The 26,378-nt window shown below is 47.6% G+C and overlaps 1 protein-coding gene and 1 non-coding gene across 15 annotated transcripts in view; both read left to right on the top strand.

Annotated features, from left to right (window-relative positions):
- The first annotated feature begins 4,710 nt into the window (after positions 1–4,710).
- The window catches only part of SLC6A2 (solute carrier family 6 member 2), a 78,567-nt gene continuing 56,899 nt past the window's right edge, over positions 4,711–26,378 (top strand). The window contains exons 1-6 of one of the 14 annotated variants that reach the window (XM_055412733.2): positions 4,716–5,687; positions 14,648–14,687; positions 14,791–15,159; positions 21,746–21,851; positions 22,277–22,409; positions 25,355–25,676. In XM_055412733.2, coding sequence (XP_055268708.2) covers positions 22,338–22,409; positions 25,355–25,676 — 394 coding nt within the window. In that variant the 5' untranslated portion in view covers positions 4,716–5,687; positions 14,648–14,687; positions 14,791–15,159; positions 21,746–21,851; positions 22,277–22,337. Of the gene's footprint in view, positions 15,160–19,341; positions 21,377–21,745; positions 21,852–22,276; positions 22,410–25,354; positions 25,677–26,378 lie in introns of those variants that run through there. The other 13 variants (XM_055412735.2, XM_055412734.2, XM_055412743.2 and 10 more) reach the window with 13 other exon arrangements.
- On the top strand, positions 6,282–6,354 carry TRNAF-GAA (transfer RNA phenylalanine (anticodon GAA)). Its single transcript has one exon. It is a non-coding gene; the product is annotated as a tRNA-Phe (tRNA).

Below are 26,378 nucleotides of genomic sequence, written 5' to 3'. Positions count from 1 at the left end.
TGTCAAACAGAATGAACAGGGGAAATTTTAGGAGGCTAAAACGGGTTTCTGATGCAGGAAATTTATTTGAGCACAAGTGTTTCCTCAGACAATAGATTCAACCTGCAATAAAACCCAACATTTGTTCAGTAATCCCCCAACCCTCTCATACTGTGTCAATGTTATCTTCACACATCATATTTCCTCTTCGTCCAAATTCTGCCACATTTAGAGGCCTCGCGTGACTTCCTCAACTCTGCCATATTATTTCTGGACGAATAAGTAGCTGAATACTCTCAACCTCAGAGTTTCTTGATGAAGAAACAAAGCATAGAAATCTCCAAAGAGATGCATTGTCACTTTCCCCAGTGACAGTTTCACTCTTTGTTTAAACTGTGTGTAAACAGAAACCCAACTAGCTAGTAAGTAAGCTGCCTTTAAATCTGCCAAAACTACCCCCTTCCCCATCATCACCCTGCAATGCCTGCACCCATAGGCATTACTAGCTAGTTTGGCAAATGCAGGACAGTTGTGGGAACATTCAAACATAAACCATAAATGGCTCAGAAGTGAAGGAACCAGATCTCAGGTCTTGTTTTACAGCTGTCTGGCCCCTAGAGGACATTTTGGATAATTATTTCATTTTCTGCCTTGAGCTCACTTATAATGGTGGTGGTTTAGTCGCTAAGTCATGTCCAATCTTGCAATACCATGGACTATAGCCTGCCAGGCTCTTCTGCCCATGGTATTCTCCAGGCAAGAATACTGGAGTGAGTTGCCGTTTCCTTCTCCCAGGGATCTTCCCAACCCAGGAGTCGAACCTGGGTCTCCCACATTGCAAGAGGATTCTTTACCAACTGAGCTATGAGGGGCTTCCCTTCTGACGTGGTCACATCTCTCACCTTCTCTGGGACTCAGTTTCTTTATTTGTAAAAAGAGGCTGTTACTTCACTTGCATAAAGTCACTGAGATTTCGTGAATCAGTTCAGACCAGACTCTGTGTGTGTGTGTGAGAGAGAAAGAGGTGAGGGGAGACAGAAAGAGCAAGCATGAGAGGGCATGTGAGAGAGAGCAAGAGCGTAACATCCTGTGCAAATACAAAGTATTTCCTTGAATGCTGACGTTACTGTCTGAGCTTTGGGAAAGCTGCAGACTCAGGTGGATATAATCTGGTATTTTCCTCCCAAGGATCTCAGAGCTTAGCAGAGATCCTGCCTATGTTATCCTCCTGCCCTGGGACACCCACTGTGCATATGCGTGGAGAAAGGCGGAGGTAGAACCAGGGAGAATGGGAGAGATGGGTGCTCATTCTCCCTCCAAACAGCAGCTGAAGAGAAGTAGAATGAAGGGACGCTCTCTGATTCTTCCCAGGTGGGGTCAGACAACAGCTATTACTGCAGTTGGATGGGGGATGTGGGTGGGGACAGCTAGTCATGTCGTTTGGATGGGGGTAGGGGTTGGAAAGTGGAGGTCTATGGGTGTTACTATGTCCTTCTGTTGAGTATGAATTCTTTTCCTCAGAACAAGCATGCTTCTCAGTCTTGTTAAAAGGGATACTTCAGTGACATGAACCCCAGAACTCCAAACCAGGAAAAAAAAAATCAAGCTCATTTTCTAGAGCTTTCATCAAACCCATTATTATTTTCCCCTTGAGTCATAAAGGAAAGATAAGCAGTGTCTTCCTGTTTATCCCCAACATCCACTAATAAATCCATTCCAATAGTCAAATTTCAATTCTTTTTATAACTGGTGTACCAGAGAAAAAATCTAAATATCATATGATGTCATCTGAGCTGAATGGATTTGGTTCGAAGCTGTATCACATAAAGAAGACCAACCTTCAGTTCAAATAGCACTAGAGGCCTAGGGTCCTTAATCCTATACCAATCAGGAGAAGCCACCAGAAAGCTTTCAGGCTCCATCTGAAACAACTCAGAATATTAAAGGGCTTCCCAGGTGGCACTAGTGGTAAAGAACCCACCTGTCACTGCAGGAGACGTAAGAGTGAGTTCGATCCCTGGGTCAGGAAGATCTTCTGGAGGAGGGCAAGGCAACCCACTCCAGTGTTCTTGCCTGGGGAATCCCATGGACAGAGGAGCCTTGTGGGCTACAGTCCATAGGGTTGCAAAGAGTTGCACATGACTGAAGCAACTTAGCATGCACGCATGCAGGGAGGAGAAAGTACATGACAATCTCAGGGTCCTGAGCTTTGGAACCAAACCACAGACTTCCCAGATAGGCTGGTGCATTACCTAGCACCACGCTTGCTCAGGTGTCCTGGCCAGAACAGCATCATACAGATTAGATGAGGAAACCCTGCATCTGGCATCCACACCTCCCCTTAATGGACCTCTGGGTGGACCAGTGTAGGCTGTTGAACGCTGTTAGTCTGGGGTCATTCATGGCAACATTTCAATTGCCTTTGTCTTTGAGGACATCGTTCAGTCATCAGCTTGGAAAACAGCAATGGCTAGAAGTGGAAGAGATCTTGTTACGTGTTGTGGGTTGAATTGTTTCCCCCCTGCAAAGAAGACATGTTAAACCCCTAGCCCTAAGTACTCAGAATCTGCATTTATTTGGAATGAGGGTCTTTGCAGATGTAATTCATTTAAGATGAGTTTGTTAAGGTGGGCCCTAGTCCAACAGACACACACAAAGAGAAGACAACCACTTGATAGTGGAGGCAGAGATTGGAGCCACACGGTTCCAAGCCAAGGAACTCCAAAGGTTTCCTTCAAACACTGGAAGCTTGTGAGGCACCAAGGATTCTTTCCTGGAGTTTTCATGGGGAGAAGGCCCTGAAGACACCTCAATTTGAAACTTCTAGCCTCCAGAACTTGTTTAAAGCCACCAGCTTGGGATATGTTGTCACAGCAGCTCTAGGAAGTTCATACAGTCATTTTTGGTAAATGTATTGTTTCCAAGGGCTTCCCTGGTGGCTCATTGGTAAAGAATCTGCCTGCCAGTGCAGGAGACGTGGTTTGATCCCTGGGTCAGGAAGATCCCCTAGAGAAGGAAATAGCAACCTGCTCTAGTATTCTTGTTTCGGAAATCCCATTGACAGAGGAGCTTAGCGGGCTACAGTCCATGGGGTCATGAAAGAGTCGGACACAACTTAGCGACGAAAGAATAACAGCAAATTGTTTCCAAAGATGGTGCTGAAGAAGATTCAACAGCAGCCCTGCAGATTCCCAGGCCTCCGCTAGGGAAGCATGTGAGCACACTTTCTCAGGGCAACTGGTTAATTCATGCTCAGATTACCCTGATAACCACGGTTCCTTCGCCGTCCCTCCTGCCTATTCAGCAGAACATCTGTTCAGGTTCACATGCCAGACCAGGAGGATGGACCAAAGGCACCTGACCTGGTCAGGAAACACCTGGCAACACTCATATAGGTAGGGATGCCGACAGAAGGCCAGCGATGACTGGGGAGGTGGATACACATGGAAAGCCCCTTGTAGAGGCAAAGCAATAACTTTTCCCCAGGCAGCACCACATCATGGTGGCAATGCTGGTGACAAGTGGAAGTGCCAAGGGCCAGGGTTGCAAATTCTCAAAATGACAGAGACCAGACAGAAATGGGAGTGAGTGTGGCTGTTAAGAGGGGTTAGGTCTTCCCTGGTGGTCCAGTGGTTAAGAATCCGCCTTGCAATGCAGGGTATGCAGGTTTGATCCCTGGTTGGGCAGCTAAGATCCCACATGCTGAGGAGCAGCTGAGCCCACGTGCCGCAACTACTGAAGCCTTAGCACCACAACTAGAGAGTCTGTGTTCCCCAACGAAAGATCCTGCATGCTGCAACTAAGACCCAATGCAGACAAATATAAAAAAGAGAGTTTTAAAAGAGAGAGAAAAAAAGAGGGATCTGGGGTGAATAGGACAGCTCCTGGCCTCTCAAAACTCAGGGTGGCCAGACAGAACTCTGGATGCTTTATGGGAAGCCAGAGACCTAGATTTTTAAAAAATTGAAGTATAGTTGATTTATAATATTGTGTTAGTTTCAGGTATACAGCAAAATAATTCAGTTATCAGAATATATATATATATATATTTTCTATTCTTTTCCATTGTAGTTTATGACAAAATATTGAATATAGTTCCTGTGAGTGTGAAAGTCACTCAGTTCTTGTCTGACTCTTTGTGACCCCATGGACTGTACCCCACCAGGCTCCTGTGTCTATGGAATTCTCCAGACAAGAATACTGGAGTGGGTTGCCAGTCCTTCAATAGGAGATCTCCCCAATCCAGGGATTGAACCCAGGTTTCCCGCATTGCACTGTCTCAGCCAGAAGGAAAGCCCCATAGTTCCTGTGCTATAAAGTAAATTCTTGTTGTTGATGTATTTTATATATGGCAGTGTGCATCTGTTAAGCCTATACTCCCAATTAATCCCTCCCCCATCAGTTCCCCTTTAGCAATGGTGTTTGTTTTCAGTGCAGAGACCTAGATGTTTATGAGAAATTTCCTGATCTGTAAGCACTGGGTGGGCCAAGTGAAACTCTGGGACCTTGAGCTGGGCCCATAAGGCACTGGTTGGTGATGTCCTGTACCAGAGGCATCCTTCCACCATCCATCTGTACATCTGTCTCTCCAACAACACAGGAGCCCTTGGGTATCTTCCTAAGTGATCACAAAGGGTTATGGCCTTCTCTGGTGTGGAGACCAGGCAGGGCCTCAGGGGCAGTGAAACAGTACAAATGTTTGCGTTTCACCAGGATGAGATCGTTACAAACCGGATCAAGGAAACCTGAGAAAGTCAAGGACTGGGAGGGGAAGAAATGTGTCCCTGTGGCCTCTTAAGCAATTATCGTTGGTGTCCCTGGCAGCTACTCAATTCCAGAGGCAATTCCAGGAGCTGTGATTTGGAATCAGCCTCTTAAGACACACTTAAAGATTTTGGGGCTGGATGCTTCTCAGAGAAGAGAAAACCCAAGGTGGTGATGGGGGTGGAGAGGGAGTGGTTATACCTGTCCTTAAATACCTGCAGGGTTGTTACAGAAGGAGGGGAAGGAGCTTCTTTTGTGAGGACCCAAGCATTAAACCCAGGGCCAGCGGAGAAGTCTAAAGGTGGAGTCACTTGCCTTTGGAAGAAGTGAGCACTCCGTCATGAGAGGCATCCAAGCACACATTCAGTGGCCAACGTTTGGAGATAGTATGGTGGAGAGAAGCACAGCTGTGAACAAACTCTGGAGTCCTTTCCGTTCTTGAAATTCTGCGACTTAACTTATTAGTAACAGTTTGTGATGTTCAATAACCTGCTTTATTTGGGACCTTGTTTTTGTTTGTTTGGGATTTTGTTTTAGAATATACGCAGAAACTTCAGAATTCTCTTTCTACTCTGGAAATGGGACTTTGAACTCTCAGCCCAGGAACTGTGATGAGTGGAAGGTGACCCAGGACCACGATACTTTCAAGGTGAAGGCAGCAGGGAGTCACTGACGGTGCCTTAATTTGTGGCTGCTGGGAAAAGTTAAAGTACAAGCCAGGCTTCTGAAAAACAGGAAGGAAAATGGGCAGATAGGACATGGGATCCTGGAATTAATAAGAAGTCGAATGGCTGAGTCACTGAGATAATTTCAAAGTCTGAAGGTAACGGGGAAAAAAAGGAGAAAAGAAAATCAGACAATTGGAAAGTAATGAAGGCTTTGCAAAGACCCCTGGTGACCAAAACAACAGGAGAAGTCGGGAAAATTTAATTACACACTGATAGGTGAGTCCTTTGTGACAGCCAGACTGTCCTGCCCCTGACCCTTCCCTCTCACTGGATTCCTTTCTGGTCAGTAGCAGCTGCAACCCCCACCTCAGGACACAGATTGGAGGCTCACCATTTGCTGAAAACAATCTCCTTCACCCCCAGTTATAGTGCTGATCAGTCCATTTCATCATTCCCCCTCAGTGAGGACAAAGAATGTCAGAACAGAAGTAAATGTTGGGAATCATTGTGCCCATTGTACGGAAGGGAAAGCTGAGGCCCAAGGAGTGGATCCTATGTCAGGTGCAACAGGGAAGGTTAAGGTGTACAACAGCCAATTCCTTTTCTCTCCTAAATTAATAGAAAAGAAGCTTATATTGCTTAAGTTAGAGCTTATGCTTCTACTTTAAAAAAAAAAATCATCTTTTAAAAAACATAATCTTCGAGAGACTTCCCTGACAGTCCCGTGGCAAATACTCTATACTCCCAATGCAGGGGGCCGGGGTTTGATCCCTGGTTGGGGAATTAGAGCCCACAACTAAGAAATTCCCAACTAGATTCTGCAACTAAGAGATCCCACATGCCGCAACTAAGACCCAGCACAGCCAAATGGCCGAAATAGCCCAGTTGGGAGAGCGTTAGTCTGAAGATGTAAAGGTCCCAGGTTCAATCCCAGGTTTTGGCAACTGTTTCTGACCCTTTGGGCTTCCCTGGTGGCTCAACTGGTAAAGAATCTACCACAATGCGGAAGACCTAGGTTCGACCCCTTGGTTGAGAAGATCCCCTAGAGAAGGGAACAGCTACCCACGCCAATATTCCGTCCTGGAGAATTCCATGGACTGTATAGTCCATGGGGTCACAAAGAGTCAGACACAACTGAGTGACTTTCACTTTCTTTTAATACAAAAGACAAGACCATTGATTCCTGTGGCCATGTTTTAGTGGGGGGGGAGGGGGGGACGGTCATCTTTGAGATTAATATGAGAACCTCTCCAACTCAATAACTGGATTTTGAAGAAGAGATCTCTCCTGTCCCACTCACTAAAAGTCACCTTTTTGTTGACAGGGTGAGGTCTGGGGATGTACTTAGGAACAGCCAGGCTCTGTGTTCTGCCCTGTTCACAGACCCATCCAGAGAGCAGTCCTATCCCTGGGTGTTTCAGGGGCAAGCAGCCTGTTTGTCCCACTCTGAAGGCAGAGAGAAGCCCCCAGATGGGTTGCCAGGAGGACTGGGCAGATTAGGCGGTTTTTTAAGGAACTAGAGAGAGCAGGTCTGTTTAGTATTTCTTTACATTTTTTTCAAGATCAGAAAGTGACCCCAGACTGTTCTTTTGGGGTATGATTTAGACTCGTTGTTACAACCACACTTTGCCCCTGCTGTCGTCCTCCTCCTGCCTGGGAGGAAGGCCCCAATTCCCTTTCCTCACTGCACTCCCTGCATCCATTCTCTTCCAGTGACTCTAGAACCTCCTGACCAGGTCTCTGCCTGCCACTCCGCACAAAGAGCTGGAAGACCTTTTCAATACAACTTTGATTATGCTGCTCACCCTAAAGAGCCCTCAGGGACTTTCTCACTGCATTGAGTAAATGCCATTCTCCTCTGGGTGGCCAAAAGGCAGCTGAAAATCAGGCCATCTCCCACTTCCCCTTCCTTCCCCTTGCCCTTGGCCACACCCCTGAGAGGCACTGCCTGCCTCGTTGCTCCAATCCTCCAACCCACAACGTGTTTCTGTACCTGAGTCACCCCTTCCTGATCGCTGCCATCCTGGGTCCCTCTCACCTTTTGGTCTCTTATTTGGAGAGGGTTTCCTCGAGCACCCAACTAAAGGGCCTTCCCCAGACTTTCTGAGTTAATCCAGTGCTCCAGTGTTTGCAAGACTTTGTCAATATCTGTTGATAGCTGATTTGTTTGCTTGTTTATTTGTTTCTAGCCTTCCCCCTGCTTGAGTTTAAGAGACACCTCATCTGTTTTCTTTACTATAACAGTCCTGGCTCATAGAACTTCTCCTGATACGTAATAGTTGCTCAGGAAGTACTGTGGGAAGGAAGGAAAAAGGAAGGGAGGGAAGGAGAAAGGGAGAAGAAAAAGAGAAGGGATAAAGGGAGCCTCTTGTATCTACATACTCTAGTTCGGTTTTAACTTAAAGGAAGTAGGACCTAAAACAAAAGGATTAACTATGGGCTTTAATGCATTAGAAACAGCAATATTGGGGGGCAGGTTGGCAGTGGGGAACCTCCAGTCTCACCTTCCAGGCAGCCAACTCTGTGCAGCCCAGGGGTGGGACAGGAGCTGGGGAGGTAAAAGGAGCTACCAGGGGGCATGATGGATGGATGGAGTGATGGAGGGGTGAAGTCTCCATTCTCACAGGTGGGCAGCAGCTGCCCTGCCCGGCAGGTTTGTAAAAGTAGCATCTGCCATGGTGTAAACAGTTTCAGGATCAGCTTTGCCCCCAAATAACCTGGAGTCAATGAAAGAGTTGAGGGAATGCAAATATTTAGGTCAGAGCGAGGAATACAATTTCCCTCCTTCAACCCAAGAGCTCCTAGGAGATGGGGTGGGATCTTCTGAAGTTATGCAGATGAAGTATATCAATATCGGACCTCAGGTAGGCTCCGTACACACAATGCAGTATGATGAAGGTGACTCAGGAGGGGTGGAACCTTGTTGCGGGGAGGTGGCATTTCACCAATCTTTGGTGTTCCAGAGAGCAGGACTCATGTGGGTGGACACACACTCCACAAAAGCAACTGACTGGCCAGCAGCAGAGAAATCTCTTCTAACCGAGAGTGCAGACATTGGACAGCCTGCCTAGGGGGCTGGAGAGGGCATGAGCTTCCCACTCTGAGGCCAAGGAGAGCAAAAAGTGCTCGGGTATTGTGTTGTTGTTTAGTCACCGAGTCATGTGCAACTCTTTGCGACCCTGTGGACTGCAGCCCACCAGGCTCCTCTGTCCATGGGAGTTCCCAGGCAAGTATACTGGTGTGGGTTGCCATTTCCTTCTCCAGGGGATCTTCCCCACCCAGGGATTGAATGTGCATCTCCTGCAGTGGCAGGCAGATTCTTCACCGTTGAGCCACCAGGGAAGCCCCCAGGTATTAGGTAGGAGATGGTAAAGACTGTGGTCTGGAGTCCCTGCCACGCCAGAGTCTGTGATGCTCTGATGAGGTCCGTCTCCTGTTGATGCCCAGGTGGACTCTCGGAGCCATCAGGAGGGTGCTCAGCTCATCAGGGAAAGTCAGTTCCCTACGGCTTTTCCTTATAACTTTGTTTGCAGATAGCGAGCCTTTTCTGTCCGTCTCCTCATCCCGATCCTTTCTGCCTGTAACAATCACATTATTTAATTTAGACGAGTGAAGTTACCTTAGATCAATTATACTTATTTTTCCTGTGTAATTTTCAAAGCTTAATATCTCCATTCAGGCCCAGCCTGGGGGACAGGTTGTCTAGCAGAGTCCTAAACGATTTCAGTCCTTAATTCAATTGTACTTTTACCACAGCCCGGCCAGCGAGCATAATTCTTTTATCCCTAAGATGTCTCATTAGCAATAATCTAATAGCATGTATTAAAATATAGGTCACCGAGGTGGGCTGCCAAGTGAAAGGCTTGTCATAACTTTGAAGACTGGACAGCTGTCTTGTTCCCCTCCAGCATCACACCACCCCAATCCCAGGCTTAATTCTCCAACAATCAACTCACAAAATCAGTCCTCTTTCTGCTGTTCAAGGTGAAGAACTATCTATTCCTGGCTAGGAAATAGTGTTGGTATCTGTTGCCATGGGGTGGGGTGAAGGGAGAAGTTCTTGCCAGCATGACACATCTCTGGCCTCCGACATTTGAGGCTGTGGCCCTCATCCCAGTTGTGCTCCGAACTTGCAAAGTGACCTGGGGGTATGGTTCTTACTCTGTCAGGCCTCAGTTTTCACATCTGTAAAAGGGGAAAGCAGTGAGTTAGAGCCATTGTTTCTCTGTCTGTCCACATTCAAATTGTCCCAGTATGCCCTTGATGTTTTCCTTTAAGTCAACTCACTCTTCTAATTCAAATACATTTGTTTTAAAAAGGAAGCTCAAGTATCAACATGGAAAAAGCTCAAGAACATTTTCAGAAAGATTCCTGCAGAATGATGTCTTTTGTATAAGCTTTAAATGAGCAAAATGATCCTTTCTGTTGTTTAGACAGGCAAGACCAATCCATGCTATTAGAGGGTAAAGTCATGGTTCCCTTTGGGGTGGGGGGAGATGTTGACTGAGAGGGGGAACATGGGAATTTTGGGGTGCCAATCATTTTTTTAAATGGCCTGCATGCATACTCAGTCACCAAGGCATGTCCAGCTTTTTGTGACCCCACGGACTGTAACCTGCCAGACTCCGTCTGTCAGTGGGATTCTCCAGGCAGGCATACTGGAGTGGGTTGCCATATCCTTTTCCAGATCTTCCCCACCCAGGGATTGAACCCGCGTCTCTTACATCTCCTGCATTGGCAGGCGGGTTCTTTATCACTAGCGCCACCTGGGAAGCCCGTTTCAGTTGTATATTCCTATATCTATCTTTATCCATCCATCTGTCTTCCTATCTACTTACCTATCATCCACCTAGTAAAAGCATAGATACCTGCTTGGGAATAATCAACATTATATAAGAATGGTGGCAGGCCAGCGGAGGTGGGAGGGAGCAGGATACAACTGGGGAGAGAGACACAGGGACTTCAACCATATATCTAATGGTTTTCTTAAGTCAGCAAGCTGTTTGTTAGAGGATTGTCTATAGTTTTATACAAGTCTGAGAAAAGTCTTGTCTAAAATCATTAAGTTAAAGTCGTAAATAATGAGGAAAGCTTTATGTAACATCAGAAATAGAAAACCACTGAGAGAAAGAAAGTGAAAGTGGCTCAGTCGTGTCCGACTCTTTGCAACCCCATGGACTATACAGTCCATGGAATTCTCTAGGCCAGAACACTGGAGTGGGTAGCCTTTCCCTTCTCTAGGGGAATCCTCCCTACCCAGGGATTGAATCCAGGTCTCCCACACTGCAGGCAGATTCTTTACCAACTGAGTTATCAGGGACGCCCTAGAAAACCACTACCACATGCCATATACAAATATGCAAGGAGACCAAATGCTGTTATTCAGTTGTACTACAGGGAGTCAGCCCCCAGCTCACCAGAGAACAGGTGAGGGCTTAGAGGGCTGTATCAGGGGAGGGAGAAGACACCCTCCCAGGTATGACAGCCTGGTTCCCAGAGACATCCAGGCTGAGCCCTGGTGTGAGGACAAACCACATGGTGGGGACTTTTGCCTGGCCTTTTCCTAGGCGCTCGTGAGGCTGGGGAAGGGGGTTTCCGGAGGAGGGGGGCTAAGAGGGTCTGACTCCAAGCCCGATTTCCCGCTGTTGAAATGGGGATCAGCAAAGAGGAAAGAAGCGCCCCTCCAACAGTCCAGGTTAAGAAGACCCAGTGTTGTTGGGATTTGGATCAGAGAAAGGCTTGTTGCAGAGCCATGCAAGGTGAACAGGTGGCTCATTCCCCTAAAAAACCCAGAGCTTCTTGAAGGGTTTTGGCAAAGCATTTTTAAAAGCAAAGTGAGGGAGGAGCATGGTTGGTTGTTGCAAACTTCTTGCTGTCAGAATCCTTTGTTTTTGCCATTGTCCACATAATTCCAGTCACAGCATTCCTATAAACCTCCAATGAGGCAAATGTCATTCTCTGTGTTCTGCACTGTTTTATCTCTATATGAATGAAAAAGTGTTATATCCTTCAAGGTCAGAGCCGTGAGAATGGGCTGTGCTGTATATTTCAGGGTATAGGCAACATTCTTAAACAGAAGCAAAAGCAATGGAACACAAATGTTAAAGTAGAAAAAACAGATCCAATATGGAGTCAGGTTTGGTCTTCTCTCTTATAGTAGGAAGGGGGTCATGCTTTCTTCCTGTGTGAGTCAATGTTATTTAAAGCAGGACCTGTGTGGCCCTAAACCATCAGCGTCTCATGACCCGCTTCAGGAAGGAGTAGTGAGGTTCTTGCTAAGCTCTGGCTATCCTGGCTTCTAAATGGTTTGGGGAGTAGGGTGAGGTCTTGTTCAGAGTAGGCTCTGGGACAGGGAGGCAAAACAGGAGGGATTATTGTCAGTAAAATGATGAGCAGAATTGGGAAAGCCTTGAGGAAGAGTCCCCTTCCTCCCAAGACCCCCTTCCCCAGCCGCGTGCGTGCCTGGGAAACTGTCAGGCAAACAGTCCCCACTGTGAGGTTTGTCCTCACAGCGGGCTCAGCCTGGACACGCCTGGGAACCAGGCCATTGCACCTGGGAGGGTGTCTTCTCCCACCCGTGATACAGCCCTCAAAGCCCTCTCCTGTGCTCCAGTGAGTTGGGTGCTAACCCCCTGCAGGGTGTGTGTATAGGCTTCAGTCCCGCTCTTGGGTCACAGAGAGTATAATTGCTGCCTCTCCTCTCTGACCGCATGTCCCCCTGTGAGGCCAGCAGCTCAGTCCCCCAGTCCTTGAAGGCTGCAAGTCCCTTCACCACCACCTCTCCTCGAACTTCCCAGAATACACACAAGCAGAAATACGCATTTTATTTTGGTGGGGACAGGAGTATCTGGACTGACATCAGTTCAAGAGCCCTCATCTGTCCCTGGCCGGTGTGAACGGGCTACTTGGTCTCACCGCAAGGAAAGCAGTGCAGTGGAGGGTTAGTATGTGCATTTCTGTATCCTCTGGAATAAGCAGGGAAGGCCTAATGATGACCTCTTAGACTCTGTCATCACCCAGAATCCTGCCTGGCCTGGACCTCCCTCCATCAGGACCAGACTCCTCATCTCAGCTTCCCTGTCCCTTGCTTCTTCCCTTCAGGGTGTGCCCAGACTATCTAGTCTGATAAATGCTCCATGGAGAGAGGATGTGGTATGTGGAAGAGCCCTGGACCACATGTCAGGGGTCAGGGTCTGAATCCTTGTACTGCCACTACCCAAATGACCTTGGGAGTTAGTGGGAGGCGTGTGTGGCTGGAGGGTCTTCTTCAAGGTAGCTCCCTGGGAGGAAGGGAAAGGAGCATGATACAGCACTGAGAGGATGCCATTGGATAGAGAAGACCTGGGTGGGACAGCAGGAATGAGAGAGAAGAAAAACAGAAGAGAAACAGGATGGCTTTGCGGCAGGTCTCAGAGGTGGCAGGTAGGGTGGACATAAGGGATTGGGATGGGAGGAGGTGGTGAGCCTTGAGAGGGAAGGACTCCAGGGAGAGTGGGGAGAAGGGACCAGAGAAGATGGTGGCTGCAGACAGACAATGCTGGGTTCAGAACTGCATCAGCCACAGCCTTCAGGTTTCCAAACAACAAGGGAGAGGAGACCTGCTTAGAATGGGGGGCGTGAGTGGGGCAGGAGAGAAAGTGGAGCGGATGAAGAAAATGAGGTCCAAAAAGGGAGACCCTGAGCCGCCAGGACAGCACAGTGGTTAATAGCATGTACCCTGGAGCCAGCCTAGTTTTGGGTTCAAATCTCACCCTTTGTCCCATCCTACCCATGTGATCCTGGGCAAGGCGTTTAACCACTTTTACTATTAATTTTTTTTGAAAAATTAAAAAAAAATTGTTGAAGTATAGTTAATACCATTAATTATTTAATCTGTAAAATGGAAATAATAATAATGAGTATTATGTTAAATAAAACTTAGCATGGCTGTTGTTTAGTTGCTGAGTTGTGTCTGACTCTTTTGCAACTTTATAGACTGTAGCCTGCCAGGCTCCTCTGTCCAGAAGATTTCCCAAGCAAGAATACTGGAGTGGGTTCCCATTCCCTTCTTCAGGGACTCTTCTCCACCCAGGGATCAAATCTGTATCTCCTGCACTGGCAGGTGGATTCTTTACCACTGAGCCACCTGGGAAGCCCGCTTAGTGTAGTGCGTCTAGAACCAATAAAATTAATGTAATTCATGCGTCAATGAATGGAAAGACTCCAATATATTGCAAATATCTATTGTGTATTGAGTATGTGCCCAGAATGAAGCATTTCACAGTCATGAAGCATTTAAACCATACAACTACCCTATGAGATAAGGACTATGATAAGCCCCATTGTACAGAGAACTGCAGCACGCATCAGCCCAGGCTAACAGGGCTAAAAACGGCAGGGAGAGTAGAGGGCAGGCCTCACATAAGATGTGCCGTGGGCAGGTGTTTTCTATGGGTGGTCCACAGAGTGTGGCTACTGCCCTCGCTGCCCTCGCTAAGTGACATTAGATTCAGGTTCCCAGGCACGAGAGCAGAGTGGGACCAGCCCGAACTGGGGGCAGATCCCGCAGCCCTTGGTTTCACTGCGCTGAAGCCTCATGAAGATCACCTTGATGAGAGTGCAGTTCCCACCTCATCCCCTTGCCTGTCCCCTACACCTGCTCTGGGGGTTTTATGGCTGCTCCTGCTCCGGTACCTCTCTATCCCTATACCTTAGACAAGGAGCAGGAAGCAGCTCTTCTCCTTCCATGCCCTAGAGGGCACCCGTTCATCTCTCCCAGGGAGAAAGTGGCTCAGCCAGGAAGTGACAGAATGTTTTTTGCCAAGTGTGACCAGAGTAAAAGGAAGCCCCAGTGCTAGGAAAAGAAGGCACTCACATGGTGAGTGTGAATTGCTATAGCCACTCTCAACCTGGGACCATACTTTGGAAACATATCATTAATACTGGAATTGCATATTTTTAAATAGGAATTAAACATGCCACAGACATGCAGATTCTTGGTCCCCACTGCAGACCCACTGTATCTAAATTTCTGGGGCCAGGCCCAGGAATCTGCTCTTCGAACAATCTGCTAGGTTAATGTGAGCTGCGAAAGTGGCAAAGAGGCCACAGAACTCTAGAAAGAAGCAGATGACCTTCAAGGACATGACTGTAATTCACATCACGGAACCTTGCTAAATGAGTCCCTTACTAAAGCATTACCAAGGTATTTCCCATTGATTGTCTTATTTAATAGCTGTGTTATTCCCATTTTACAGATGAGGAAATTGAGGCTCAAATACCAAAGTCACCCAGCAGGTAAATGGTGAAGCAAGGTTTTGAACCTATCCAACATTTTTTTAAAACTCCAATTCCACAAGCATAATTGTTACACTAACACATATTTGCTACTTTATCCCAGCCTAGGAATTTGAAGTCAGATGTCCTAACTTAAAATTCTAAAGAAGATCCCTGCCTCCCATGGATGTGAAGACATTAAACTTCTTGAAACAACAGCAAGGAGTAACACATGCTATCCCAGGCACTCTTCTAAGTGCTTTGCATGTATTTATTCATTTAATCCTCTCGACAATTCTATGAGCTAAGTTCTATTTGTCATCACCATCTCACCTGTTTTACAGACGAAGAAACTTAGACACAGAGAAGTAGGAGAATTTGGCCAAGATTTCACAGATAGGAAGAAGCCAGGATTAAAATTCATGCAGTATGGCTCCCAAGTTCATGCTTTTAGCCATTCTGTCTCTCCAGACTGCAGAAAAAGCTTAACTTGGTAAGTTTCCTAGGACTAGATATCAGAAGGCCAGAGAGACAAGTAGGAAGAGGGTGGGAAGGTTCAGTTCAGTTCAGTTCAGTCGCTCAGTCGTGTCCGACTCTCCGCGACCCCATGAATCACAGCACGCCAGGCCTCCCTGTCCATCACCAACTCCCGGAGTACACTCAAACTCATGTCCACAGAGTCGGTGATGCCATCCAGCCATCTCATTCTCCGTCGTCCCCTTCTCCTCCCGCCCCCAACCTTTCCCAGCATCAGAGTCTTTTCCAGTGAGTCAACTCGTCGCATGAGGTGGCCAAAGTATTGGAGTTTCAGCTTTAGCATCAGTCCCTCCAATGAACATCCAGGATTGATCTCCTTTAGAATGGACTGGTTGGATCTCCTTGCAGTATAAGGGACTGTCAAGAGTCTTCTCCAACACCACAGTTCAAAAGCATCGATTCTTCGGCGATCAGCTTTCTTCACAGTCCAGCTCTCACATCCATACATGACCACGGGAAAAACCATTGCCTTGACTAGACGGACCTTGGTTGGCAAAGTAATGTCTCTGCTTTTTAATATACTATCAAGGTTGCCAGAGAGACAAGTAGGAAGAGGGTGGGAAGGTAGGTGTATGCATATGTATTATGTAGAACTGGTGACACCACTGCGAAATGTTTCCTGAGGAAATAGGAAACAGCAGAGAGACTAGAGGACTGTCATGTCAGGGATCCTGAGACAGAGTCTGTGCAAGAGTTTGCAAGTCCCCTAAACCTCTATTTAAAATTCTGTGTAGAGATTTCCTTGGTGGTTCAGAGGTTAAGAATCTGCCTTGCAATACAAGGGATGTGGGTTCAATCTCTGGTCAGGGAACTGAGATGCCACATACCACAGGGCAAGTAAGCCCATGCATTGCAAATAAGACCTAATGCAGCCAAATAAGTAAATATTTAAGAAAAAATGAAAATAAAATGCTGTGTATATTAAAAAGGAAAAATACACAGAGATAAGTAGTTTTCTTGAATAGAAATACTGACTACTGTAAAAAAGAAAAAAAGTCAAGTTTCCTCAAGTTGATCTATAGATTCAGTGTACTCATGGTTGAAATTCTGATGGCATTTTTCATGGAACTCAATAAGCTGATTTTGAAATTTGTGGGGAAGAGCATTGCCGAGACACTTCCATAGAAAAAGAGCTGCAGAATCTTGCCCAATTAGATGTTGTTGTTCAGTAGTTCAGTTGTGTCCGACTCTTTGCAACCCCACGGACTGCAGCATGCCAGGCTTCCCTGTCCTTTACCATCTCCCGGAATTTGCCCAAACTCATGTCCATTGACTCGGTGATGCCCCATCAGAGAGAAAAACTTATCATAAAGCAATGTTGTTTGCTTTTTTCCCAGTTTTATTGGGATATGAAGTGAAGTGAAAGTCGCTCAGTCATGTTCTACTCTTTGTGACCCCATGGACCATACAGTCCATTGAATTCTCCAGGCCAGAATATTGGAGTGGATAGCTGTTCCTTTCTCCAGGAGATCTTCCCAACCCAGGGATTGAATTTAGGTCTCCCTCATTGCAGGTGGATTCTTTACCAGCTGAGCCACAAGGGAAGCCCTTTATCGGGGTATAATTGACCAAAAAATTTATGTATTTGAAGTGTACAATGTGGTGACTTGATATACAAATGCATTGTAATATGATTACCATAACTAACTTAATTAGCAAGTTTGTCATGTCACACCTTTTCTGTGTGTGTGTGCAGTAAAATGCATAAAATCTACTTTCTGTAAATTTCAAATATACAATATAGTGTCGTTAGCTATAACAGCATGCCATACTTTTGAGCCCTAGAACATAGTCATCTTATGACTGAAAGTCTGTACTTGGAAAACAATGTTAATTAAGACAATGTGGTATTACTTGGACACAGAAAACAGACCAATGGAGCAGAATTAAGAGCTCAGAAGCAAACCCAGCTGTACAAGGAGTCTTGGTTGGTGAGCGACCATTTTCTGCCAAGCAGAGCAGGAAAGATATAATTACTTAATGAATGGGCCAGGACAGTTTATCAGTGATCTACCTGAGAAATAGTGAAGTAGAATCCCTGTCTCATACCCTATACAAAATCAACTCCGTATCAGTTCAGTTCAGTCACTCAGTTGTGTCCGACACTTTGTAACCCCATGGAATGCAGCACGCCAGGCCTCCCTGTGCATCACCAATGCCTGGAGTTCACTCAAACTCATGTCCATTGAGTCGGTGATGCCATCCAACCATCTCATCCTCTGTCGTCCCCTTCTCCTCCTGCCTTCAATCTTTCCCAGCATCAGGGTCTTTTCAAACAAGTCAGTTTGCATCAGGTCAAAGTATTGGAGTTTCAGCTTCAGCCTCAGTCTTTCATATAGTTTAAAGATATAAATACGAAGGGTTGTTGTTAATGTTGTTTACTCACTCCGTCGTGTCCAACTCTTCGAGACCCCATGGTCTGTAGCCCACCAGGCTCCTCTGTCCATGGGATTCTCCAGGCAAGAATACTGGAGCGGGCTGCCATTTCCTTCTCCAAAATATGAAGGAGAAAACTATTAAACTTTAAAATATAGTTTAGGAAAACAATGGGTAGAGAAAGATTTCTGATATAAATACATAAACCAAAAGAAAAGATTGCTGTATTAAAATACAGTAAAATAGGAACTTCTCCGGTGGTCCAGTGGTTAAGACTGCCTTCCAATGCAGGGGGTGTGGGTTCAACCCCTGGTCAGTGAACTAGGTTTCCACATGCCACAGAACAATGAAGACCATGTGCTGAAGCTAGAGAGATTCCGCTTGCAGCAATGAGGATCCCATGCATTACAACTAAGAACCAAAGTAGCCAAATAAATTAATTAATCAAAATAATAAAATACATTAAAATGAGTAACCTCTTGTTTACCAAAATCCCCATATAGAGAAAAAAGACATCATACAACCAAGACAAGATATTTGCAACGTAAGTGACAAAGATTTGTGCACAGGATATTAAGAACAACTGTGATGACGCTAGTGATAAAGATCCCGACTGCCAATGCGGAAGCCCTAAAAGACCCAGGTTCAATCCTTGGGTCAGGAAGATCCCCTGGAGAAGGAAATGGCCATCCACTCCAGTATTCTTGCCTAGAGAATCCCATGGACAGGGGAGCCTGGCAGGCTACAGTCCATAGGGTTGCAAACAGTCGGACACGACTGAAACAACTTAGCACACACACATGTGAATCAATAAGAAAACCACACACACACGAAATTGCACAAATGACATGTCATCATGTTGCAGAAGGAAACAAAACACAAATGACCCACACGTATGTGAAAACATGCTTCAGGTTATTAGTAGTCGGGAAAACGCACATTAAAATCACATCTTAAAGAGTGATGGAAAATAAAAGCCAGGTAATGCCCAGAGTTGCCAAGGATGTAAAGAAATTGGAAGTGAAGAAATAACAGAGTTTCAGCTGGTGCCACTTTAGAAAAAAAGTTGGCCTTATTTGATAAAGCTGAACACATACTCTACACACGGGCATCAGAGCTGTCTGTACAAAAGACTCTAGGCAGCATTGTTTAAAATATTTAAAAAACTAGAAACAGTCCAACATTGAAGTCCACTTCAATAGTTGAGTGAATAAATAGATTGTTATAATTCAGACAATAGAATGAATATATGAAAAGAAAGTGAAAGTGTTCGTCGCTCAGTCGAATCCTACTCTTTGCGACCCCATGGAGAGTAGCCTGCCAGGCTTCTCTGTCCACAGAATTCTCTAGGCAGGAATACTGGAATGGGTAGCCATTTCCTTCCCCAGGAGTGTTCCTGACCCAGAAATCCAACACGGGTCTCCTGTGTTGCACAGATTCTTTACCATCTGAGCCACAAAGGAAGCCCAGAATGAATATATACAACAGTGAAAATGAGTGATCCTACAGCTAACCCCATCATCATGAATGAATCTCAGAAATATGGTGTCCTGCCAAAGAAGTCACAGAACAATATCTGTAGTGTGATTCCTTTTATGTAAAGTTCAAAGGACAAAACTAAAGAATGTACTCTTAGGAATATATTCATAGGTGACAATCCCGTGAAGAATAACAAAGAAACAATAACTTACTAAATAAAGGAAAGTGGTTACCTTGGAGTCGGGGAGAGTAGCAAGGGGAGGGGCACAGCGGGGCTTGTAGGGTATGTTCTATTTCTTAATCCAAGAGAATGGGTTCTTTTTGTAAAATTCATTTTTAAATTTTTAAATTATTTTTGCCTTTTTGGTCACATCCTCTGGTGTGTGGCATCTTAGTTCCCTGACCGGTAATAGAACTCCTGACCCCTACAGTGGAAGTGTGGAGTCTTAACAACTGAACTGCCAGGGAAGCCCCAGGGGGTGGGTTCTTGTATGTTCATATTACTGATACTTAAACTATAAACTGTTTACATATGTTTCATATGCTTTTTCTTATGTGTGAGAAATTTCACACTACATTTTTAAATGCTGTGTGTGTGTGCATATTTCTGGAAGACTCTACATTCATCACATTATCAGAGTGTCTGGTCTTCTAACAGAGTGTACCTGAGCGTGAAGGTTTCTACAGTCCCATCGTGCTCTAATATTGATTCCCTCGATGTATAGAACTTTTGTGTCAGCCTGATTATGGTTCATCCTGATCAGCTGACCTCAACCCCACTCTGCCTTGAAGAGGAACGTGAACCAGCTGTGAATTTTCTGTCATCATAACTCACGTGACCACCTTAGGGTCAAAGGATATTATCTGGTGGCTCATGCAGAAGGGGGATGTCCTTCTTTCCTCCCAGGAGACTGAGTCCCTTTGCATTGAACACCTCCATTCCTTTCTCCCTCCCCAGTTCCAGTCCTGATGTAACTTTTAAAAATCTTTCTTCTTCTTCCTGTCCATTCCCATCTTGCTGATGGACTTGGCCCTCTCCAAAAAGCCCTAATATGGTAGAGCAGGAGTCAGGACCCAGCCCTGTGCTTTTTCTGCTGCCCCACCTGGCACACCTGTCCTCTTCCCCGCCCGCCCCCCCCCCACAGCACCTCTGTCCTCCCATGGGGGCGGTCATGTGCTTGTCCAGGCTTGCAGTGCCAAGTGCACAAAAGGATGGTTTACTCGTTAATCCATCTCACCCACTGAAGGACTTTAGATTTTATTCCAAATGAGATGGGAGCCACTGGAGACAGGGAAGGATAGGATCTTAATTCATTTCCAGAAGGTCTTCCTGGTGACTGTGTAGAGCTTCAGGGATAAAGCAAGAAATGACAGAGGCCATTCAGATCCTACGGAACTAACCCAGGTGAGGGATGGCATAGCTGGGAGCAGGGTGGTGACCTTGGAGATGGGGAGATGGGAACAATTTATACAGCCAAGAGAGTTTGCAGTAGGATTGGTTGTGGGAGTAGGAGAAAAAGGACTCTATGGTTTTGGCCTTTGAGGATCTACAAGGAAGACGATGCCATCACTTGGAATAATGGAGACAAGGAAGAGCAGGTGTGTGTGCAGGTAAACAAGGGGAGGTCAAGAATTTTATCTTTGACACAGGGGTTCCAGGTGTCTTTTGCTGCGCATGTGGAGATGTTGCTCTGTAGTTGGATCCAGGCAGGTGATATTAATGGATGTATCCATCATCAATGACAGATAGATGTTCTTTAATGCCAGTGCCTGGATGTGGTCCCAGGTCGGATAGGAGCTCCACAGAGAAGAGTGAAAGGACTGACCATCTGAGTAGGTTGGACACCTGGGAGGCTTTAGAGGAAGATATCCTGAAGGAGACTGACTTCAGCTCACAGGGGTCTTCTATTGAGGGCACTTTTTTGCTGTCTGGAAATGCAGTTTAACGTAGGCCAATCATCCAGGGCAGGTCAGTGGTCAGGACATAGGTCTAATCCCCCTGATCAAAAGAAAAGCAAAACAAAGAAACAGAAAGAAAGAGATAGGAAGAAAGGAAGAAAGAAAAAAGAGAGGAAAGGAGGAAATGTACAGGGAACTTCTCCCCCTCCCTGACCTCATTTTCCCCATCAGTGCAGTGGAGGTGCAGGTGCTGATACTATCTTCAGGACACTTCCAGAACCGAGTCACTTGGATTCCAAATATCCTACAGACCAGCCTTTGTGTGTCAGGGTCTTACTGTCTGAGGGGAGATGGCCAGAGCTGGGCTAACAGCACCAGCCATTGCCTTGTGCCCATGTCCTGTGTCACCAAGTGTCGTGGTAAGTGGAAGTGACGCCTCCCCAAGGATCACGTTAGCTCTGATAATGCTCAAGCCGTCTGCCCCCCCAACTTGCCCTCAGGCCACCTGGAGGGACAGGAGGCAGGGCACAGAGAGAAGCCACATGGCCCCATGGCTCTTGGATCTGAAGGCAGGGAGTCTGGGCCCCAGATGGAGAGAGACAGTTTCCCCTTCAGCCGAGCCTCAGGCTAGTCTCCAGAAGTCTATGAAACCACAAGGTGGAACCCTCTCGTTTTGCTGTCAGGCCCTCCACTGATGTGCATGTGGGGGAGAGGGTGGTGTCTCCTCCATCTCTGTAGGGGACACTCCTGCCCACACCCCTTGTAATCCACTCTTCTTGCCAACATAGATCCAAGCACCAGCTTCCTACTGCCTGAACCTGGGACTCTAATGGGAGCCTTTTTCTGGCAACAAGAGTTTGCTCAGCCTACACACCAGGCAGGATGGAAATGTTGGTAAGTTAGCACCCTGGGAGCAGTCTTCTTGCCCGGGGATGGGACAGATCTGACACACCCCTGGCCCAGAGGTTTCCAGCAGGACTGACCACCAGCTGCCCACAGCAGTGACTGCTTCTTAAGGCCCCCTCTGTTTGTTTCCTTCTCTTCCTTACCTCCCCTGTCCTCTGTCACTGTTTCCAGGATTGTCTCACTCAGTTGTGTCCAACTCTTTGAGACCCCATGGACTATAGCCTGCCAGGCTCCTCTGTCCATGGAATTCTCCAGGCCAGAATGCCAGAGTGGGTAGCTGTTCCCTTCTCCAGGGGATCTTCCCAACCCAGGGATTGAACCCAGGTCTCCTACATTGCAGTTGGATTCTTTACCATATAGACTCCTAGGGAAGCCCCCTAAATAAACTACTTGAATTCAATTCTTTTTTTCAGGAGCTGTTTCTGGTAGAATCCAAGAGAAAAAAGCCCCAACCAAAGACACCAAATCCGACCAATGATTGAGATCTCTCCTAGTTCCGTTTTGTACATATTTCTGGAGTGTAAGCTATGTAACAGGATATATCAGGTACTATCTTTATCTCTAGTAGAGAAGTCATGCAGAGAAAGTTCTAGACAAATATACAAAACAATATAAAGGAGGAATTTACTTTCTTGTGGGAGGTAGTTATCAGGAAAGGTTTTACAGTGGAGGTGACACCTGAGGTTTTAAAGGATGAATAGGAGTTCTCCAAATAGACAAGAGGAAGATGGAAAGCCTTTTTAAAAATTCAGAGGTGTAAAAAGGCACAAAGTATCCAAGGAATCACTGGTAGTTGAGTATCTCTCTTGTTCCTAGAGAATAAAGCATATTTTGGAGATGGTAAAGGAATTTTAAAAGAATACAGAGATTAGAATAGCAAGAGATGTGGTTAAATAGGCAGGCAGAATCTTGTCTGTATTGCAGAAGGTGTTTTGATATTATCTTGGAAAGATGGGAAGATTTTAAGAAATCATGGGTTATCTTTTTCTGATTGCATAAGTATCAAAGATTCATTGTATAAAAGTTGGCAGATAAAGAGAAGTATAAAAAAGAAAATAAAATTACTTCAAATCCAGGGTTAATTAAATCACATTGATGTGTTGTTGTCTCTCAGAGGAGTTTTAGGCAGAAGAGTGAGGTGATCAGATGAGTTTTAGAAAATGCTCTGGCAGCTGGTGAATATCATGTGGCTGGAAAGATACTGGACACGGGGTGGCCAGCGAGGAGGCTGCTGCAGTGAAAAGCGATGGGTGGGGACCCTCTGTGGGGATGCTTCAGCAGTGGGAATGGGGCTTTGCAGCATGTTTTAAGGTGTGATCCTCAAGATCGCTTGGATGAGACACAGGGTAGCAGGCAGAAGGGCAGCATGACTCCTAGTGAGTTTCTGAGTGTCTCCATCCATAAGCTAGTAGAGGAGACAGGGGCCAGGAGACCTGCGTTCTCATTTCAACCCTGTCACTTCCAACCTGTGAGCTGCAGTTTCCTGACCCCCCAAATGGGATGATGGTTCCAATCCTACTTTCCTCATAGGCTTTTCAGAATGGTCCAGGGGTCAGAGGAGATGAACATCGCTGGTGCGTGTGGTCCCAGGCTTTCCTCCTGAAACCTCCTCCTTGCCCTGACCTTCTGCCTCCAACCATCAGCCTCCAGAAGGCCAGGGCAGATCCACCACCCCACTCTTTTCCCTTTTCTCTTCTCTCTGCATCCTTCACAGAGGACATCTGTCATGTTGGTCGCCTTAATGAAAATGCTCTAAACATCCTGCGTGCTAAGTCACTTCAGTCATGTTCAACTGTTTACAGTCCTATGGACTGTAGCCTGCCAGGCCCCTCTGTCCATGGGATTTCCCAGGCAAGAATACTGGAGTGGGAAGATCCCCCTTCTCCAGGGGATCTTCCCAACCCAGGGATTGAACCTGCATCTCCTGTGCCTCCTGCATTGGCAGGCAGATTCTTTACTACTGAGCCACCTGGGAAGCCTCTTAGTTTCCCCATCAGGGATTGAACCAGTCCCCCTGCGGTGCAGTCTTAACAACTGGATCACCAGGGGAGTCCCATGTCATGGATTTTTGACATAGTTGTCCACTAATGTATCTCAAGAGCCTAGAACAGTGTCTGGCACTTAACAGGCATGTATAGGAACACGTGAGCAAATGGTGCACGAATAGGTAAATAAGTGAATGAATAGCAATTCTAAGCCTCATGTAATAGGGGTCAGAACCTCAAATGCCTTGCTAGCCTGCCCATAACAAACAGATGTAGGAGTAAGCGCCCCGTTGTGACCTTTCAATCCGAACAAGCTAAACAAAACCCACCGGATGGCCCACCAGCCCTCAGTGTGCCTTCCTAGGCACTGAACAGAACATTACCATCTTGTTGATGAAGAAACTCTGGCCAGGTAGCTTACGTGGCCTGCAGCGGATGACAGAACTGATACTGAACCGCCACTGCACTCCCCAGTTTTCTCCCTGTTCCCTCTCAAACTCAGATCCTAGTTCTGAGAGTCTCGCTCTCTTCCTATAGTCGAAGGTCAGAGCCTATTGCCCCCAGGAGCTGAGTCTGGTGTCCCAGTGCGTTCTGGGAAGGCAGTGGGCGCTCGGGTCCGGCGAGTCGCCGGGAGCGGGGCTCTTGCAGTCCGCCGAGCCCGCGCCGCGCCCCCGCCCCTGCCCATCCCCGGCCGCGCTGTCAGTCTCCATTAGCTCTAACAGGCTCCAGACAGAGCGGGCCCGGCGCTGGGTTAATGCAATCGGCGCGTTACCTGGGGCGCAGGCTACATTACCAGCCCGGCCCCCGCCCAGCACGGTCAGAACCAGCAGACCCAAGCCCCGCCGGCCGCCCCGCGCTTTCAGCGCTTCTCCGGCCGCGCCCGAGCGCCACGCGGCGGAGCCCAGCCCCGGCCCCAGCCCGCGCCCCACAGCCTGGCTAGGCGAGGCGGGTCCCTGGCGGGCAGGCAGGGCGCACGGCACCCGGGATCCCGTTGCTGCCGGACACGTGAGTGCGCCCTGCGCTCGGGACCGGACTAGGTGTGCCAAGGAGGCCCAGGCTGGGATGCGCAGAGCTAGGGTGCCAGCGAGTTTGAAGGGCAGAGATAATAAGTGTCCGGGGAGACTCCTGGTGCTGTTGGACTTGGCGCAGACCCGAACTGAGGGTAGGGGGCAGCCAGCTGCACCGGGTCAAGTCACCGCCCCGGGAAACCTCTGCCTGGGCGTGTCCAAACCTCGCTTTTGGGGGGCAAGAGGGAGCAGGCGAATGAGGGAAGCGCTTGGGGTCCCAAGAAAGATCCCGAGGGCTGCAGGGGCGGTCTCCACTTATAAGTTCCGTCCCAGTCGGGCGCGCCACTACCTCTGCTTCCAAATTTTTCCAACAGACGCGCGCCTTTTCTGGGCACCCTGAGCCCGTTCAGCGCGCGCCAACCACAATATCCCGGCGCTATCGGGAGGCCGCAGGCAGGGTGGAATGGCCCAGTGATCACATCGTTTCCTTTGATCCCAGCAGAGCCTCTGCGTACTCCCGGTATTCCTGACGCCCCTCTTACCAGCCGCACCCATGCTTCTGGCGCGGATGAACCCGCAGGTGCAGCCGGAGAACGGCGGGGCGGGCCCGGGGTCGGAGCAGCCCCCGCGGAAGCGCAAAGAAGTCTTGGTGGTGAAAGAGCGCAACGGCGTCCAGTGCCTCCTGGCGTCCCGCGACGGCGATGAGCAGCCCCGGGAGACCTGGGGCAAGAAGATCGACTTCCTGCTGTCGGTGGTCGGCTTCGCCGTAGACCTGGCCAACGTGTGGCGCTTCCCCTATCTCTGCTACAAGAACGGAGGCGGTGAGCCCCCTGACGGGCTGGGGGTTTTGACTTGGGAAGCTACCTGTCTGCGACGGGGGCCGGGAGTGGAGCTGGGGATACCCACGGGAGGAGATAAGGAGACAGACGGGCAAGTCCAGGGCGCAGAAAGAGACCAAACAGGGCTCACGGGAAAAGGATTCCCCTTTGGAAGAGGGAAATCGAGGCATGACCTTGGCATGAACTTGGACAGTGATGGGTGCATGCGTAGAAGGACAGACTACAGGGCACCAAGTTGGGTGAGGAGCTCGGACCTTTTGATGGTCTGCAGGAAGGAAGGCAGAGATCTGGAGAGCTTCTGCCGCGGGCGGAAAGTGCACAGAATGTGACAACCAGGCGCACGCGGTAATCCTAACTCCAGCGCTCTGAGTTTGATAAAGGACTTGGGTTCCCTGAAGGCACTTGGGAGACCCTGCACTCTTGGGGACAGAAACACTTGAATCAAAGACACATGAAGAGAAGCTAGTGGTAGAGAGAACTGCACTGCTCAGGTTGATGGTCCTTTGGCTGGAGGGGCCAGAGAGCACAGCCTAGGTGGGTTGTGTCAGCCACTACCAAGAACTGGCCTAATCCTTGGGGCAGGAGGCTTGGGTGATTAGGAAGAAGCCTCTACCTCCTGGGGTCCTGGCCACATTGCAGGGTAAGTGGGAGAAGGGCCTAGAGGAAATGTCACTCCAGCAGCCA

The sequence above is a fragment of the Moschus berezovskii genome, chromosome 22, assembly GCF_049115385.1.
Source record: "Moschus berezovskii isolate FMDL1 chromosome 22, NW_MosBer_1.0, whole genome shotgun sequence".
Classification (NCBI taxonomy): Eukaryota; Metazoa; Chordata; class Mammalia; order Artiodactyla; family Moschidae; genus Moschus; species Moschus berezovskii.
The sequence above is the reverse complement of the archived record's forward strand: the minus strand, read 5'-3'. Positions and strand labels throughout refer to the sequence as shown.